At 42.5% G+C, this 18,123-nt stretch overlaps 1 protein-coding gene across 2 annotated transcripts; it reads left to right on the top strand.

Annotated features, from left to right (window-relative positions):
* Positions 1-253: 253 nt before the first annotated feature.
* noc2l (NOC2-like nucleolar associated transcriptional repressor) lies at positions 254-16,649 on the top strand. 2 transcript variants are annotated; one of them, XM_070910411.1, is made up of 18 exons: positions 254-279; positions 707-850; positions 974-1,157; positions 1,242-1,482; positions 2,804-2,894; positions 2,985-3,063; positions 3,282-3,392; positions 3,489-3,602; positions 3,835-4,023; positions 4,555-4,694; positions 5,909-6,020; positions 7,964-8,077; positions 9,386-9,487; positions 9,826-9,969; positions 13,034-13,147; positions 13,388-13,524; positions 15,364-15,449; positions 16,339-16,649. In XM_070910411.1, the coding sequence occupies exons 1-18, from the start codon at positions 260-262 to the stop codon at positions 16,476-16,478; spliced, it is 2,262 nt and encodes a 753-aa protein (XP_070766512.1). In that variant the 5' UTR covers positions 254-259; the 3' UTR covers positions 16,479-16,649. The 2 variants fall into 2 exon arrangements, with proteins under 2 accessions (XP_070766512.1, XP_070766511.1); XM_070910410.1 differs by having other exon boundaries at positions 13,388-13,520; positions 15,351-15,449.
* The last annotated feature ends 1,474 nt before the right edge of the window (positions 16,650-18,123 follow it).

Raw genomic sequence — 18,123 nt, forward strand, 5'->3', positions numbered from 1 at the left:
GTTGTGCTCGCCGACTGTTTTTTAATTCAGACTTGATTAAGTGTTAACCATGCCTCATTTTGATGCTTACACGTATTATAAAAAACTAGGCCAAAGGATGTCTGCAGTGTTCGAGCAAAACAATATGTTCCTTTTATTACATTTGTAAACGCAATTAGTTTACGTTTTTAGCACCCATGAAACATAAAACCAACTCTTTCATTTTGCACCGGGGCATTGTGGGTATTGAGGTAGGACAGTATCACGTTGTGGATCCAGCATGGCAGGGAAACAGAAAAGGTAGGGGGGCATTTTCTTTACTATGTGCTGTATATTACGAGTTTTAACCGTGAAGTCATGTTGTTTTTATAAGTTAAAGTGTTGTCAATCCAGTCGGTGAATTTGTGGGGTTTGCAAGACTCGTTTTAGCTAACACGATGTACGATAGTGTCTTAGCTGTCTATGCTATTAAAGCTAGCTAAGTGTTGGGGGCTGTTGGTAGCAGCTAGCTTAAATCACACTTCAGCCACACGTTTAGTCTTTTCTTCTCGTTATAAATGGACTATACGCGTTTGTTAGAGGCGACATTTGCTGCTGGCTAGCTTACTGACAAGCTGACAGCTAATCAGCAAAACGTTTGAATTTACCCTACACCATGCATCATAGAAAGTGTCCCCCACATGTTGGCCAACTTGTTTCATCTGTTCAACTATTTTCTTTTTGGTAGGAAATTAGAAGACCTCAGTGTGGACGAGTTCCTGCTGTCAGGTGCGTTTGACTCTGCAGGTGAAGGCGAATCTGAAGAAGAGACTCCCAAACAGAATGGACTCAAGAAAAAGAAGAAAGATCTGAAATCTGCAACCTTTAAGATGTGAGTCCTTTGCTATGGTATCATCTACTTCTACATACTACGTCATTGTTGTGATGGTAACAACATCAAAACCTCTCAAAGACAGACAAGTAACTCCTCTTTGTTTTTTCTTCTTCTTTATAGTGATGAACAGAAGAAGGGGAAGGCCTCTGAGCATAAGGACCAGCTGTCCAGGTTAAAGAACAAAGACCCTGAGTTCTACAAATTTCTGCAACAGAATGACCAAACGCTCCTAAACTTTGACGATACGGACAGCTCTGACGATGAGGATGAGAAAAAGTACCACAGATTGCCATCCGCGTTGGAGGTAGGCCAGCTGCTGGTGCGTGAGTTGATGATGAGTTCTCTTGTGAAAACAAAGATCTTCATGTTGACGTCTCTTTGCATGTAGGAGGCCATCTCTGATGATGAAAATGACAATGATGAGGGTCAGAAAGCTGCGAAGAAATCCAAGAAGGGAATGGAGACCATCAAAGTCACGGACAAAATGATTGCAGACTGGAAAGCAGCTTTGAAGAAGGAACCCACACCTCGTCTCTTCAGAGATGTCACGCAGGCCTTTAAGGCCGCCGTGGCTTCAACCAAGGGTGAAGGAGGGGATCAATGTCGGTACAAAGTGGCTGACAGTTCAGGTAGGAGACCATGTTTGATTTGAGGTGCTGATATGTGAAGTATTGATTGTGATGTGATATATTACTCAGACTGAAGCATTTCAATGGAGAAAGTATATCGCCATTATATTTTGCTGAATAAAGCAATTTAAAATCTAAATTGAATCACATGTGAACACAACTTGCCATTATTTTGTTCATGTTTCATTGAAAGCCAGGCATCATTCAAAATGTTTCGATAATAGTAGTATTCGAAAATAGTAATAATTAAATACAAGTGGGTGTTCAAGAACTCTACTTAAACCTGCAATAACTGATTTTTCTTGAGGGTGGTGGAAATAAGTTGTGAATATAACATTTATATATTGTCACCATTTAAGTTGTTATTGTGAACATGTTAGCAAACAGCTGCCCATTTATACATCTAGTAGTTATGTACAACATTGTCGTTAATTTGTTTCTGGCGATTGTAAGTCCAATGTTCTTTCAATCTTTTAGTTCTGTTTTTGGTTTCTACCAAACTCCTGAGGGATATCAGAATATCTGTCTCTTTGGCTGCTAAATGCTCTGGCTGAGAATGATGCATTCAGAGCAGTTTGAATGAACTTTCACTGTAGCTTTGTAAGCTTTGTAAAGCTGAGGAGAGCTGCAGATTCGGGTGATCATTTTCTGTAGTTGATCCATTGTTCCAGGAAAATATAATTTGTTGCCGCTTTAAATAGAATAGTCAAGACTTGACAAAATTTCATTTAATTTAGGAACTCTCGGATCAAAAATAAATAACTCTGACCAGATATTTGATGCCAGCTTTTGGTACTTGACAAATGTGCAACAGACACACTTGGGTCAAAAAGTATTGAGGTTTGACACATTCAGCATATACTGAAATGTTGTTTAGGTAGCTGTCAAAATGTAGTTCACTGGTGTAATTAAAAAAAAAAGTAACCCCTGTAGTGATTCTACAATTATGTTGTTGTCATGGTGTCACTGTTTCATACATTTTAATACATTAGTATTAGTATTCGTACATGAAGTATAGGCATTAATGATATTTCATTTTGTTGTATACTGAACTATTCGCCTTTTTATAGAAGCATAATAGAAACTAACCTTAGGAGTGCATATAATACAAAACAGCAGTGATAACAAAAACGAGGTATGACACCAAAAACAGGAGGTATTTGTTTCAACTCCACAACCTCAACAGTGATTTTATAGATTTTCAACAAAATACACAGTGACTTATTTGATTAATTGACTTGGACTCATACTCTGTGATACAATTCAACATTTTACACTCCATGAATATGCATAAATACCTCTTTCCCTGTACTGTCTGCAGTGTTCAATGCCTTGGTCCTGTTCTGTATCCGAGATATTTATGTGGCCCTGCAGAGGATGCTCAACCTGAAGCCAGAAAAAGAACAGAAAAAGTATGAAGTGGATGACACATCTGCAGATCTTAATGTAACTGTGGAAAGATGGTTCCCTCCTCACTCTGTTTCCTCTGGTTTTGTTCTCAGGATAGTGCTCCCATCTTCTAGTCCAAAGTGGCAGAAGAATCAGATCGACATCAAGATGTATCTCAGTGGGGTGGTTCAGGTTTGTTTTGCTATTCTCTTCAAGTGTCTCCCCTCTGTGTCTGTGCTTTTCTCATTTTGATTTTTGCCTCATGTATTCTTGTGAAGTAGACAAAGTGTAACGGAGCTATACATGGCATGGCACTTTTTTTCCCCTCTTCTTCTTTTGTGTCCTAAAAACATCCCTGTATTAACCTCCATTTTCCTCTAACATCTCTTTCGTTCATTCTCCACCTGCAGCTGTTATCCTGTCTAACAGAGGCTACAGTCATCAGCGCTGTCCTGCGGCACGCCAACCAGCTCGTACCTTATTACCTTTGTCTACCCAAACAGTGTCGTCACCTGATTAAGGTAAGGCATAAGTTACCATAAGACGGGTGAAATGTTGTACTTAATTGATCAAATTTAATTTTTTGCTTATAAGCCGTCTCATGTCTTTGTACCCAGCAACTGTTGAAGCAGTGGAGCACAGGGGAGGAGACGAGTCGGGTTCTCGCCTTCCTGGCCCTCAACAAACTCTGCAGACAGAAGCAGGAAACATATCTTAACTCTGTTTTCAAGGTGAGCGAAATGCAGAGTAATACAGGAATAGAAGGGTACACCTGGATATAAAGTGGAGTCGAATTTGCTAGAGTAGTTTCTTGAAAGACTATCGCAATAAGAGAGTTCAATTTCCGTATTTTAGTATTCTTTTTCATTTGTTCATTCCAGATGCTTAAAACCACACCCAGCCTGTATAACCAGTTGGTATTTTCATCTCTCCTGCTTACGATATTTTTCTTTCTCTTTGCAGCAAATGTACATTTCCTATGTACAAAACTGTAAGTTCACATCTCCCAATGTGCTGCCCATGATCAACTTCATGCAGCGAACTCTGACAGAGATGTACTCCCTGGACACACAAGCTACTTACCAGCACGCCTTCATCTACATCCGACAGCTGGCCATCCACCTCAGGAACGCCATGACCATGAAGAAAAAGGTTGGTTTTTCACTTTGTGTGAGCACAAATAAGAATCAGAAATCAGATTCTGATTTGTGCTCAAGGAGATGGTCTGCTTTGGAAAGACAGACGAAGAATTTGAAATGCTCTCCTAGATGACAGAGATCCAGGTATTAGAAGACCATTCTGTCGTTTCATGATGAGTGATTTAAGAATTATTATCATATTATTACATAGTCTGTATATAAAGATGGATGACATGACAGCTCCCCAAAAGTGAAGCCAAACACTTCTTCATCTCGCCCCCTGGTGGCTGGCTGCAGTATAGCTCATAAGCGCTGCCCCCATCTATGTTAGAGGATGGGACATGGGTGAAAATAAAAAATTAAAGTACATGTTAAATACATTTTTTACAAAGATGATTTCTGTCATTGTAGGTAGTTCTTATCACGCTGATGTTTGAAGTGCTTATTTTTCTGATACATTTGGGTTTTAATTAGTTAATTGATGCTATAAAAGGACGTGAGATGTCATGACTGACAGCTGTGATTCATTGCGTGTGTTCTGTAGGAAACGTACCAGTCGGTGTATAACTGGCAGTACGTCCACTGTCTGTACCTCTGGTGTCGGGTCCTCAGCACCTTGCACCCCAGTGATGTACTCCATCCTCTCATCTATCCACTCTGCCAAGTCATAATTGGCACCATCAAGTGAGTATATGTATATGCACTTTTTAAAAGTTCTTTTAAACTTTCATGTACAATGTTGGTCAATATGCAATAAGAATGTGCCAAAAATCGAGATTTTTTTAAAGTGAATAATCCGCTATAGATTGTCTAAAGTGTACCAGTTAGCTGCCATTTCTAGTCAAAAGTTCTATATGTCTTGTAATTGATATAAAGAGTTGCAGAGCCATTGTCTATATAGATGTTAATCTGTTTGCAAGGCATCGCTTAGTGTTTGATTTCTGTTGAGTTTGAGGTTTAAAAAAAGAAAACGAAAATAGGGCCACAACTAACGGATTATTTTCATTATCGATTTTAATAATTATTTGGTCCATAAAATGTCAGAAAGTGGTGAGCACAATGCACATGACAAGGTGAGTTATGTGCATTGTGTTTTGTCAAGCTAGCTGTTCAAAACAATATAAAGATATTTGGCTTACTGTAATGAAAGACAAGGCATTAGAAAAGCTGGAGCAATCAAATGTTTGGCATTTTTGCTTTAAGATTTTAATTAAACAATTAATTGATTATCAAAATAGTTGCAGATTGATCGTCGAAGCGATTAATCAGCCACTCATTTCACCTGCCAAATTGAAAATAAAAATATGAATAAAAAAATATTTTTTATTCATAACTGATCACTGAGGTATTTTTTGTGACAAAATCTATTTTCTTCCTTACAATGTCCCCCACAAAAAATCTGTGCAATGTTTTGGCATCTGATAAACCTTAAAACTTGTGGATCTGTTCATTAAAACGGCCTTTCCTGCATCACATGTCATTGGCTCACCATTATCTGAAGTAACAAACCATCAACGCATTTTTGTTATCGCAGGGCCACTTTTGGTCTGAACATCCGCTTAATCTCAACACTAGCTTTACACATCAACATGAGCTCACTGCAGCAGAGAATAAAGGGTCTCCTGCAGTGACAACACTGCTTGAGTGACAGAATGACTGCATGTGTGACATACAGAGACATGTGTGACATACAGTATATTTACAAAAGATTCATACTGAACAATACTGTATGAGTCACAGATAACAATTGTGGTGTCATCCCCCAAATATCCACCATCCAGCTGTTCTCTGGCATTCAGTTTATACGCAGTATAAGATTTACATTGGTTATTTGTGTGAACCGACCATGTTTCAACAGCAGGTGGAGACATTGACCACTGTTTTCTCTTCCTGAACAGGCTGGTGCCCACATCAAGATATTACCCTCTGAGGATGCACTGTTGCAGAGCCCTCACCCTACTGTCCAGCAGCACCAACACATTCGTACCTGTGCTGCCTTTCCTCGTGGAGGTAAGACTTCACGTCCACTCCTGTAACTGCCAGTCACTGGGGATAAATGTGGATCTGACGGGGTCGATGCAGCTTGTACCGATGTCAAGTTTCCAGCAGTCTAAAGTGTTTCATACACCAGTATACTGAACCGAAAGAATTTTATAGGTTTAAATTATTATTATGCAGAATAAACAACATGTCAGTTGGTTGTCTTTGCTAGAAATGGAAACGATGAAAAGGTGTGATGAAATGTTCCGTCGGCGGTTTGCTGTGGAAAAACATCAGTGGTGTATGAAATGCATTTTGGTCTCAACGGCCACAACTGAAGGAGCTCAGGAGGAAACGCATCGAAGTGTATTACTGTGTGAGCGTGAGCGAGAGAGAGAGAGAGACACCTTTTGTTATCAGACCAATCATAGGTCACCAACTGACAACATTTTCTCTGGGTCAGGTGTTAAGCACGTGATTGTACGGTGTGTCTTGTGTGTGCGAACGTGTGCTAGTGTTTATGCGTGCCGTGAGGCGGTGTTGTGGCAGGCCAGAGGAGAGCAGTGTGCTGGCGGCAGCGACCAGCTCGGCCCGCTGGGAGTAGCCAGTGTGTGCTGTTGTGTGTGTGTGTGTGTTTGTTAGTAAACGTATGTGCATGCGGCAGTTTGACCGAAGCGATAAAGGCACAGTTGTGGTTTACACTCTGGTCCTAACACACTGTGCAGACCACATCCTCTCTACCTATGGCCCTCTCCCCACCTATTTCTTTTTTCCCCGCACACACACTCAGAGCCCCCTCCCCTAACCCCCAACAGAAAACCGTGTTTATTTGTGACGCACAATATTTCCTGTGTTTTTTCTCCTTTACTGTTCCCCTTGTTAAAGTACTGTTAAAGGCAGACTGAGGTACGCTGCTACTGTTTTAATTAGAGCAGCAGAAGCAGCCCCTTCCTCCTTTGTGTCTGTGCCTGTGTGTGTTCTCGCATCTCCGAGGGGGGTGTATGATTTGGAGCTTCCTGCTTCAGTTGCTGTGTGTGTGTGTGTGTGTGTGTGTGCGTGTGCGTGTGTGCGCATGCACCAGGGTTGGCCCATGCCTTCCCACTTCCCCCTGGCTCCCCCGCAGACCGCCACCACATCCTATGTTTGTACAGACAGCACCGGCCAGGAGCGTTGCCTTGCTTCGCACACTGAGCACATTAACGACCACATGCGCGCACACACACACACACACACACATACATACACATACACACAAACACACAGAAATACACCGAGATATGGGGAGTCAGAAATAGCTTGATACACAAATACAAGACAGAATTCACTTGCACACTGTGGGCTGATGTGAAAGCTAAAGCTTGTAGACAAATAGTCTGTGAAAGTACATTCTAGCAAACGTGTGGGCTAAGATAGAAATGCGTCATCTCAGTAACTCTGCAGTACGTAAAATGAACTGCGTAGAAAGATAATTGTGGTAATTAAAAACTTATGAAATATCACTCTACGCTGTACCTGTGGTTGTTTTCTTGGGTTCCTCATGCTGAGGTCTCCGGAGGAGAAGAAGAAAAAACATGTCGATTTATTAAATGTATATAAAACGTTACACACTTGAGCATGTGGGAGCAGGAGCAAAATCAAAATTATAATAAAGAGTTCATTAGTTTCATGGCGCATTGCTTACTGACTGGTTTTGACCCTTGTAGGTTGAGCTTGACCTTTTTGTTTTTATAGCTTCTTTCAGTGTGGGATGTGTCTTTACTGGATAATTGGGACAACAGGTCAATGATAAGGAGAGTTGTCCAAAAAAATTCCTTTTAAATACCAAAACAATAATGAATGGTTATCGGGTCACATATGTTTTGTATTTGCTTTGGGTTCTGGGTCCATGTACTGTTCTGTTCTCTGAAGATAGCATGCTTTGCACTATTGTTCTGAGCAGTTCAACATCGCCGCTTTATGCCTTTCCTTTATAGATCTTCCAACAAGTGGACTTCAACAAGAAACCGGGGCGAATGAGCAAGAAACCCATCAACTTTGCAGTCATCCTGAAGCTTAGCAAGGTCAACCTAATGGAGAAAGCCTACAAGGTAAGTAGGAGGACGGATTATTTTGTAGTATTTTGTGTGTGCTAACTGTTTCTTGCGTTGAGAAGGAGCAGCAGCTGATCAGATGAGTTGCTCATGTCTTAGTTAATGTTATTTTCACGTTGCTCCCTGACACTGTGTGTTAGCCTGCGTGTGTACATAAGGGGATTGAGGGCAGCGCTGAAAGCCCCTTGTCAGGTCTCTAAAACTGGCCTTCAGTCACCAGGCTCAGCGCTGCAGCCAAGAGGATTGCAGCACGGCCCTCCGGGATTATCCCCCGCACTCCGCTCACTAGGGCTGTTTTCACTGCTGTCACCTGGGCAGCTGCCACGAACCCCTGCCACAGACTCACAACAGACCTGACTAAACGAGCACTGATGTGTCTAAACCTGAACACTTATTAGGCCGCATAGTGTTGTATTTGTATTCACGAAGAGAGCCGACTAAGTGTCTAGTACTGTAGATTAAATTAAATTACATATAAAGCAATCTATATTAAAGTACAGTATGCGGTACGGCTCCATTAAATACGTATAGGATCCATCCTTAGTTGACAGGTACCACTATAAAATGTAAATTCCTGCAGGGGCTACATGGAGACCCCCCCCCCCCACCCCCAATCTTCTAGTGTTTGTGCCATTAAGTATCACTTTTAGTTGCTGTTTAGCACTGGTTTCATAGACTAGCTGTAACCTGCAAATCATGCTACACTTTGAACATTTAGCTTGTTGACTAGGCATGCCATTTCCTAGTGCATGATCTGTAGAGTAATCTGTGAATCCCTTATAAGCCAGAGGTGACGAATTCAGGTGAAGGATTACATGACGGCTAATTAAGATAATCAGACTGCATTGCCTTTTAACATCATTCATTCAGTCTGGCATCATGTTAGGGAAGGACAGTTATTTCGTGACGTACCCATCCCACCAAATCTCTCCATTAGCATGGATGCTGCGGTAGCTGTGGCGAGGGCCACTTAACCCCCCCCCCCATTGATCCAACAAATGTTGATTTAAGGGTTCTTATTTCTGCATGAGGACTTAAAAACAACTTGTGCAGCTGCATAGATCTCATCCACGCTGCATCAGTGTGGGCAGAGATTCAGAGGTCTGACAGGCTAGGCTAAGCTGTCAAATCAATCATACTTTTTTTGTGAGTGAAATGCTAGCACAGAATTCACTCTTGATGTGTTTTGGTCTCTGTAATTTTGCACTGAATTTAGTTGCATGACAAAGAGGCAATTGATTAACTGAAGTTTTACACATTTGTGTGAATATTGCTTGTGAATTGTGCTGTTCTGCTGTGTTTCAGGATGGGTTGATTGACCAGCTGTATGACCTGATACTGGAATACTTCCACACTCAGGCCAGCTCTATCGGCTTCCCAGAGCTCGCACTGCCCACCATCATTCAGGTAACACGACCTTTAAACTGATTCTGGGATGAGCTCGAGGGATCTGGGTCCAGGAAATTAAATGACTTCTCATATCTACAGAACTTTGCACAACGCACACACAAGAATTAAACTGATTCGGTCAAAACTAATGAAGAAGCTGTGACACTGAGCGTCATTCCCAGAGTTTAAAACCTGTCTGAATAGATGATTCAGGATTTGCCAGGTTGAATCTGCTCCCCTCAGGGGAAACAACCACAAACCCTCCTCTGCTCTGCCTGAATGCACCGTATGGGCGGACTGGATGATCCTTTACACTGGTTCCTTCTTTCTCATACTCCCCCTCCATGTCCCTGCAGCTGAAAGCGTTCCTGAAGGAATGCAAAGTGGCCAATTACTGCAAGCCGGTGCGCCAGCTGCTGGAGAAGGTACAGGAGAACAGCAGCCACATCACAGGACGGAGACAGAAGGCCGCCTTCGGAGTGGCCGATGCCACCGCTGTGGTGAGTGAGTGTGTGAGTGTGTGAGTGTGTGTGTGTGTGTGTGTGTGTGTGTGTGTGTGTGTGTGTGTGTGTGTGTGTGTGTGTGTGTGTGTGTGTGTGTGTGTGTGTGTGTAAGACAGAAAGAGGGAGGGCGGGCAGCGGAAGACTGTCTTGTCCTCATTTTACAGGCTGCATTTCCAGTCCTCATTTTACCTCTTCCATCCGTTTTGTATTTCTTGGCAGTTTGGCTCCTCTGTTTCCTAAGTTTTTGTGAACCTTTTTAAACTGGCTTTAGAAAAATTAGATGACTTGTGAATGCAGGCAGGTGCTCTTCCATCAAAACACAATTATAAAGGACAGCCTAACATCATGTAAAAAAAGTAATAAAATAACTCCATAGGTTTAAAATGTAGAAGTTGTTGGTGTTTATAAATGATAGCTGACAGACCTCACACATCACATCACCTGGTGACTGTTTACTTACTAATAACGTTTTGTTAAAGTATTTAAACAAAAAGGCAACAAAAACAGACACAGCACAGTCATTCATAGATGGACAAAGACAGAAATCAGGCAAAACCAGTATGGATGAGTCTGTTGGGATTGTGGAAGCCGACTGTGTATTGTTAGCTCAAGATTTAATAATATCTAGCGGGTCATAATGCAGTATAATTATAACATCAGTTAAAAATAAATTACGGCCCTGATGAGTAGTAAATTATTGGGTCATTCAACAATATGTTTTATGATTTACTGTTGTCAGTAAGACTATGGGTTTTATTGCTTTTTCTACTCATTGAGAGCAAGAGTTTTATTACACGTTGACAAGTAATTTCATTATCATTTGCTACAGTTGCACAAGTTGTTTTATTAGTTCACCTTATTAGCCCTCTTGCCACATGCTTTCTACTTACTTCATGCATTTAAAGGGCTTCAAACTTCCTGGTATATTTCAGCATGCTGCCCCAAAACTTAACTATCTGAAGAAGCTGCGTGATGTTCAAATTGAGTACAGATACAATTACTCACATAAAAATGTTAATGTTACAGCAGCGTTGTGTTAGACATGTTATTCATCAGGTGAGCACTCATTTGCTCAGGTCACTGTTTTATTTTTTTCCTTTAGTTAAAGTTAATAAGGAAAAACATTTTATTATTTTCTAATTAAATACTTTGAACAATTTAATTTGGAATTTTAGTCTTTGAGTAAATCAGACACTTAAGATTTACTCTAAAGAGTATTGATTCACTTATTTTAGATATAGGTGAGGCGTCAAAACTGATGGTAAATGTAACATAAATATGTTCACAGTAACAGAAGTGTAAGACAATCAACAAAACTCAAACTGGAAATTAATTAGACTGGGAGGTCTGTCCATTAACCATTAATCCCTCTTGCTGATACATAAATCAGACCTATTGAGGAGCTGTCTGTTGTCACTTTTTTAATAATCAGTTCAAGTTTGACTCTATGTTCTCTGCCAAATATAAACGTTGTTTCCACAACAATACAAGGTGATGTAAATTTTTTTTGTTAAGCATCAAAAAGCATCAAAAAGAGACTAGTGTGTTCCAGTTGCATGGCAAAGATAACTGTCCACTGCAAGACTAAAAGTAAGACTGGAAACGTTTTTCATTTGGGCTCTTGTCCAGTTGAACTGGAGGCTGCAGGCCGTCCGACAGTCCTGACTGTCAGACCCTGCAGTCAGCGACTGATAATGGAGGACACTTCCCTGTATAAACTCTGAGCCTGGTTAAGAATGACCCTGTGGTTATTGGAAGCTCTTATGGCTTTTGAACCAGAGGCGCCTCTGCCTTAATGAGCAGCCATTAGTGTGTGTTCTGTGTTGACTTGCTCTCTCTGTGTGCTATCTGTCCACACATACATGCTTTTATGTGGCTTTGCTGCTGCTGAGAGTCTTGACATGTACTGCTGATTTAATATGTAAGAGCGTTTAAGGATGAAATTAAAGAGGATGGTCTTTGTGTAATTTAGCTGATGAGAAACTGTGTGTGTGTACACACATGGAAGTGTGTGTGTGTGTGTGTGTGTGTGTGTGTGTGTGTGTGTGTGTGTGTGTGTGTGTGTGTGTGTGTGTGTGTGTGTGTGTGTGTGTGTGTGTGTGTGTGTGTGTGTGTGTGTGTGTGTGTGTGTGTGTGTGTGTGTGTGTGTGTGTGTGTGTGTGTGTGTGTGTGTGTGTGTGTGTGTGTGTGTGTGTCAAGTACAATAGACAGACAGCACGGCACCGCAGCAGCGCCAGCTCCTGTCGCCACGGCTCTCTGCTCAGCGGAGGCTGTCGCCATGGCATCCACTCCCTGGCATCGTGGCAGCGGTAGAGGTGTCACCGCAGGCGAAGGAGAGAGGACAGCCCTGCTGCTGCTGCGGAAAAGGCCACGGCCCCCCTCCGGCCACCGGCCCCCCACTGACATGTCACCCAAACTGAGAGCTAGCCTAATTAATGATGCCCTGCCTCCATCCAGGTCGCACTCTGATGTCTATTGTCTTTCTCTGCTGCCTGTATGTGAAAATGTTTTGTTTATCCGAGTCTAGGCTGAATTCAGAAGTAGCTTTTCCAGTTCCATCTTCTTACCCTCTCTTTTTTTTGTGCATACATGTCAACCATCTTAATAGCCACACACAAATTGTGGTAAATGTGTTAAGCTTACGGGCGCAGGAGGCCACGGTCTGTTCACTCTATTGGATTTGTTGGTCAGATAATGTGATTTGACCTAATCAATATCATCCACAAAGACCTTTAGTGGCTGGAGAAGATCTGCTGGTCTCCCCTTTCAGGCATCTTCAATCTGTCTGTTTTCTGCATCTTCTGACTCTCATCACAGTCTCGTCTGTCCATCTTTCTACTGGTCAATTGATGTGAAGTTGCGGTGGAAAGCCACGTCGTACCATCATTTTAGAACTTGAATGAACCTCCTTAAAGGCTTCTCTTCACAGAGTCTGGGGGAAAAAATGCTACCCTGGATATTGATGTCTTCTTATTTAACACAATATGCTTAAATATACCCCACACCCACAGCTGTATAAACATTCTTCAACAAAAGTTTTAATCACCACGTCCTTTGTCAGGTGGCCTGGGAGAAGCAGATCCAGGAGGAGGGGACTCCCCTCAGCAGGTACTACAGCCAGTGGAAGAAGCTGAGGGAGAAGGAGATACAGCTGGAGATATCTGGCAAAGAAAGGGTAACTATTCAACCAAAATACCCACCAATATTCGCTTCGTCCCACTCAGTCATCATGAATCACTTCTGGCTTTTTCTTTATGAATGTACCCACAAGACATGCTCAGTTACATAAATCATGAAAGAGTCAAGCTACATGGTGGAAAATTTTACTGGCAGAACAATTATTTTATGATCGCCGTCATTAACACAATGAAAGCGGGTTTGTGGATTTACCCTGCTGTTTTTGTGTTTTGTAAAGATGGAGGATCTGGACCTTCCTGAGATCAAACGTAAGAAGATTCAGGACAAGAAGCTGGAGGACAAGAAGGAGTTCAAGGATCTTTTCCAGTCCGACAGCGAAGACGAAGATGACGCAGGGCTCCAAATCAAAGGCAAGCTGCCTCTCGCATACACTTTTCACTCACACATTGAAATTGGCCTGCTAAGGAGCCTCTAGGGGGCTGTGTTTTGTAACAGCTTGGTCCTCTACAGTGGAAAAGTTAAAGAGGTGATGACAGTTCAGTCTGACTTCTAGGCTGTTATCTCCGTTTCTGCAACAGACGCCATCTTAAAAATTCAGCTACATGAAGCAGATCACCTGCAAAGCAGTTGCCGCAAGGCTCTGGGTTATTAAAACATCCACAGTGGCCATTTCTTTCCCAAATCAAACCCTAGAGAAAATCTCTGCTTATCAGACAGTTTGGATCTCTCTCCGCGGAGAGGAACCTTCGCCTTGATCTTCTTAAACCCCAGTGTGTCTCGTCCTCTCCGGGTCGTCCACAGGTCACAGGCATCTGCAACCTCACTTTTACAGCTTTACACGCTCCAAACAGAAAAAAAGCCCTCTGCAAGGTCACAGAGGAAAGGAGTAGGCGGTAGGGGGATTTCTTTTTTTTTTTAATGCATCTGGACTTCATTGTAGGGAGAGTCCCCACAAACGGATGGGCAGCTGCCGGCAAGCGGCGGGCCTCCGCCTCTCACTCTCTGTCCACCCCTCCCTCCCTATCGTTAGTCTTTCCTCCACCCCTCGCGCACACACACGAACTGAAACCCCCCGACAGGAAGTACAGGCTTGGATCCCAGCGGGGGTTCCTAATTCAAACCAGCCCAGTGGAACAGCCAGAGGTGGCCGCTCCCACTCCTCTCTCCCTCTTTCTCTCTTTCATTCTCGCTCTCTCTTTCTGGCTCTGTGGGCTTCAACCAGCTGCCCCCGCATGTCCTTGCAACACGTGCACCCTTAAAGAGACACACAGACACACACACACACACACACACACATCTCGATGATAGCATACAAACGCACACCCACCACCTTCCCGTCCAGTCCTAAAGAGCCAAAAGCTTTTGGGCAGCTCACCAAAGCTCTTTGTGGTCTCACACTTCCGTAAAGAGGGGGAGTGTGAGAGGAGGGGGCTGATGATTTAGATTTGTGCGTGTGTGTGTGTGTGTGTGTGTGGGGTAATATGTCTTCCAGGTCATTTGGGGGCAACCTCTAAGGTACTACTGAAGTCTGCTAGCACCATGTGAGCAACACAGAGTGAGAGAGAGTGAGAGTCATCTTAAATTTAGATGGGAAGGGAAGTACCTGATATATACGTTGTATATCTGTGTATGTGCACTTACTGTAGAACTGTGTGTGTGTATGTCTGCAGTGTAGCAGACAGAGGAAGTAGCTCTGTTTTGCTTTTCTCTCCTCCACGCCCCCAGCCTCTCATCACACCTCAACTTCAAAGCCTGTGGACCCCAGTTGTCCCTTTTGGCTAGACAACACACACACACACACACACACACACACACACACACACACACACACACACACACGCTGCACCCTAACTACACCAAAACACAAATTCAGACAAACTCCCAACTTCTCTCTGGCACACACAAACACACATCAGCACACACACCCCGACTCTCCCATCATCATCGTAGCTGTGGAACCTGCCTGCTATCTCCATTTGCTATATTTAGGCCGTGAGCATAAGATGTCTGAAATTGCCGGTAGTAAACTGTCATGGGTGTTTGTGCAGCAGCAGCGTCTGTAATCGACTCTCAGTTCCATCTCAGGAGGAAATAGACACTTCCAGCTGCCTCTGATGCCTGGCCCACATATAGGTGTCTCCAAAGTCCTCAGACTTCAGCAATGCAGCAATGCAAACTTGGGAATGTCTGAAGAAAGTGAAATACAACGCAGTGTAATGTTCTTCACTCTCTCCCCTCAGGTAAAAAGGGCAGGCAGGGCCCCGATGATGATGATGAGGATGATCTTGAAGATCTGTCTGACATGAGTGATGACGAGGGGATGGAGGGCGGAGACTCAGGTTGGTACAATATCAATGTCCATGAGCAGACTGGTAGCACTAACAAATGGATTGTCTGCTGTGTGTTTATTCATATCGTACACAGCAGAGACTGTGTTACTCTGTATTATACTGACTCATTACTGCCGAGGCTGGCAGGTATTAGGGGTAAAACTTTAGATAAGGTTTGTGGAGCTAATCGATAATCGATTAGTCGAACAGAAAATTCATAGGCAATTTGATATTTTATAGACATATCAGTAAATCAAACAATTTATCTGCTGATAATGAAAATTAGATTAAATCATTAGTTGCAGCCCTACATTTTTATATTGAAATGAGTAAATCGTGCCCTCAAATGAGTAACTTCTAATTACTCAATTAAATCTGTTATCCTGTAAAATAAATTGAATGGAATTAAAAATAAAACGAATGGTGTTTAACTTCCAAAACATGAAATGCATCCATATAAGTTCAAAAGTCTAAATAAATGTGTAATAAACCCAAACAGCACTTATTTTGCACAACATCCAAAGAAGCATCAAAACTGAATGAGAATGTTGAGTAAATATTGTTAGGGTACCACATTTATTCTACTTAACTTATTCTATGAGTAAGTATATTATTTAATTCAGTAACATTTTACTTTCACCTCCCCTTATTTAGCATTTATAAGCACATATAAACATTTATTAAATGGTTTAGAAAACACTATAATGTAGTTGTCAACAACTATAACTCCTCCTGTGGGCACCCATAAGTGGAGGCTGGTGTATAAACATTAATAAACACTAAAAAATGTCCTTATCATATCAGCATATCAAAAACTAGACCTCTTGATACCTGCCGGCCTTCATACATTCCCATGTGGCTGAATGTAAAGTTAAAGTGTTTCCTGTCTGTATTATAGATGACGACGATGAGGAGGAGGAGGAAGAGGATGAAAAGGCCTCCAATGCCCCTCAGCCGCTGTCGTCCTCTGCTCTGATAAAGCTGGCAGAAGGAGGCGAGGATCTGGTGGAGGACCTGGAGCTGTCTGATGATGACTGAGGTTCATGGATGCACACACCTGAGAGACTTTTATGCTCTCCACTTTACCGACCATCTATACTTCAAATTGTATTGGACTTTTTTGCTTTTGAATTTTGTATCACTTGACCTGTACAGTACAAACATGTTCTTGATGTAATTATATTAAGAATTGAAATTGTAAAAAAAAAAAAAAAAAGAGACAGAGTTCAAGAATCCAGATTGTTTTCCTTGTTTTCTTTTAAAGATCCAAATTAATTGAAGCGTGTGCGTTCATGTCGATGCACAAGTGCACCTGAAACGAGTCATTCATGTCTTCCGTACATGTGCACACCTGTAGACGCCCTCGGGCTTTTGTGAGGACGGGCTATTTGGAGAGAACTACGAGCCTCGCCGAGCCGGGCCGAGCCAGGTTGGGCCGGCCAAGAGGAGGGGTACAGAGAGGCGGGTGTTGAGCCCTGAGGCAGCAGTGCTGTGCCAGGCTGGCAGGGTGGCGTCTGAAGCTGTGCCAAGACTCTCTGCCCAGGTGGTAGAGCAGCAACACAGGCTGGTCTGTTTCTGTGCCAACTCCTCACCCACCCCCCCGCCCGACCACTGTCTTTTCTGTCTGTGTATTCACATGCTCAGACACAGCTTTCCTACTCCAACTTATCCCCTTCTTTCTTTCTCGACTTCACTGCACCTTTTCGGCAGAATTCACCACTAAACTAAAGGTGATACTGGCCTTTTGTTGGGTGAACGGTTATTGCATGCCTTCACTGGTGTACGACCCAGGGCAGAGGAGTTGTTTGACACACATTTAAACGCCACAATGAAGATTTGATTTTGTGTCGTCACATCTCTTCTGTAGTCGTATTCAGTGAATGCAGAACCTTGTGGTGCAGAGGCCCAGCCTAAAGCGAGGGGAAGTCCCAGTAGAGCGTACTGCTTCTGTGTAAACTCTTTGAAGGAGGAAGGTAAGAGTGAGTGGGGGCTGTTCCTGGTTCTGGTCCTGTATGTGTGTGTGTGGGTGGATGAGGAGGGTCAGGTTTATCCCCACAGGCAAGGGAGGCCTTGGCCTGCGGCTGAACCTCACACTCTGACAGCTGGTGTTGACCTGAACTGTGCCCCCCGTGGGTCAACCCCCCCTTCACACACACACACATCAGGAGACCGCATACTCCCTCCTGCACATTTTTACACAAGAACCACAAACACCTGAGGAGGAAGAGGCGCGTAAATATACGTTGTCTGACGCAGACACACAAGAGCGAAAAGAGGAAGCAGAGGAGTTTCTTAGGATTTATTTCACCTGTGTGGTGAATAGAAAAATAGGATGAAGACAAAACTTTTGAAGGGAAATCTAGAGACCATTTTTAATTAATTGCTTGCGTAGTTTAAAAAAAAAATCCATAACAAATTCAAAACATTTGCATTAAGAGCTTTGTGCCTTTCTTTTCCCTGCAACCAAGAGAAAACAAAGTAAAAGTATCTTTGGAATCCATCTTAAGGGCTAATAATACATATCATAATCTGCTTTATCTACTACATCAAAAGTCCTATAAATATCTTTTTTTCCTCATATTTATATGCTGAAGTAGCATTCAAGATTGGAGCGTCTTTTAATATTACACCTTTTTAAAAAATGGCAGAGCAAAAAAAAAAGTATGAACAAAAGTACCACCAA

The sequence above is a fragment of the Enoplosus armatus genome, chromosome 8 (assembly GCF_043641665.1).
Source record: "Enoplosus armatus isolate fEnoArm2 chromosome 8, fEnoArm2.hap1, whole genome shotgun sequence".
NCBI lineage: Eukaryota > Metazoa > Chordata > Actinopteri > Centrarchiformes > Enoplosidae > Enoplosus > Enoplosus armatus.

What these genes read in the sequence shown, in the direction of transcription:
- noc2l (XM_070910410.1), top strand. Translation starts at nt 260, where the DNA reads ATGGCAGGGAAACAGAAAAG. An exon ending in CAAAGTGGCTGACAGTTCAG is followed by an intron (nt 1,483 to 2,803) that starts GTAGGAGACCAT and finishes TACTGTCTGCAG; the next exon opens with TGTTCAATGCCTTGGTCCTG. An exon ending in TGGCCGATGCCACCGCTGTG is followed by an intron (nt 9,970 to 13,033) that starts GTGAGTGAGTGT and finishes GTCCTTTGTCAG; the next exon opens with GTGGCCTGGGAGAAGCAGAT.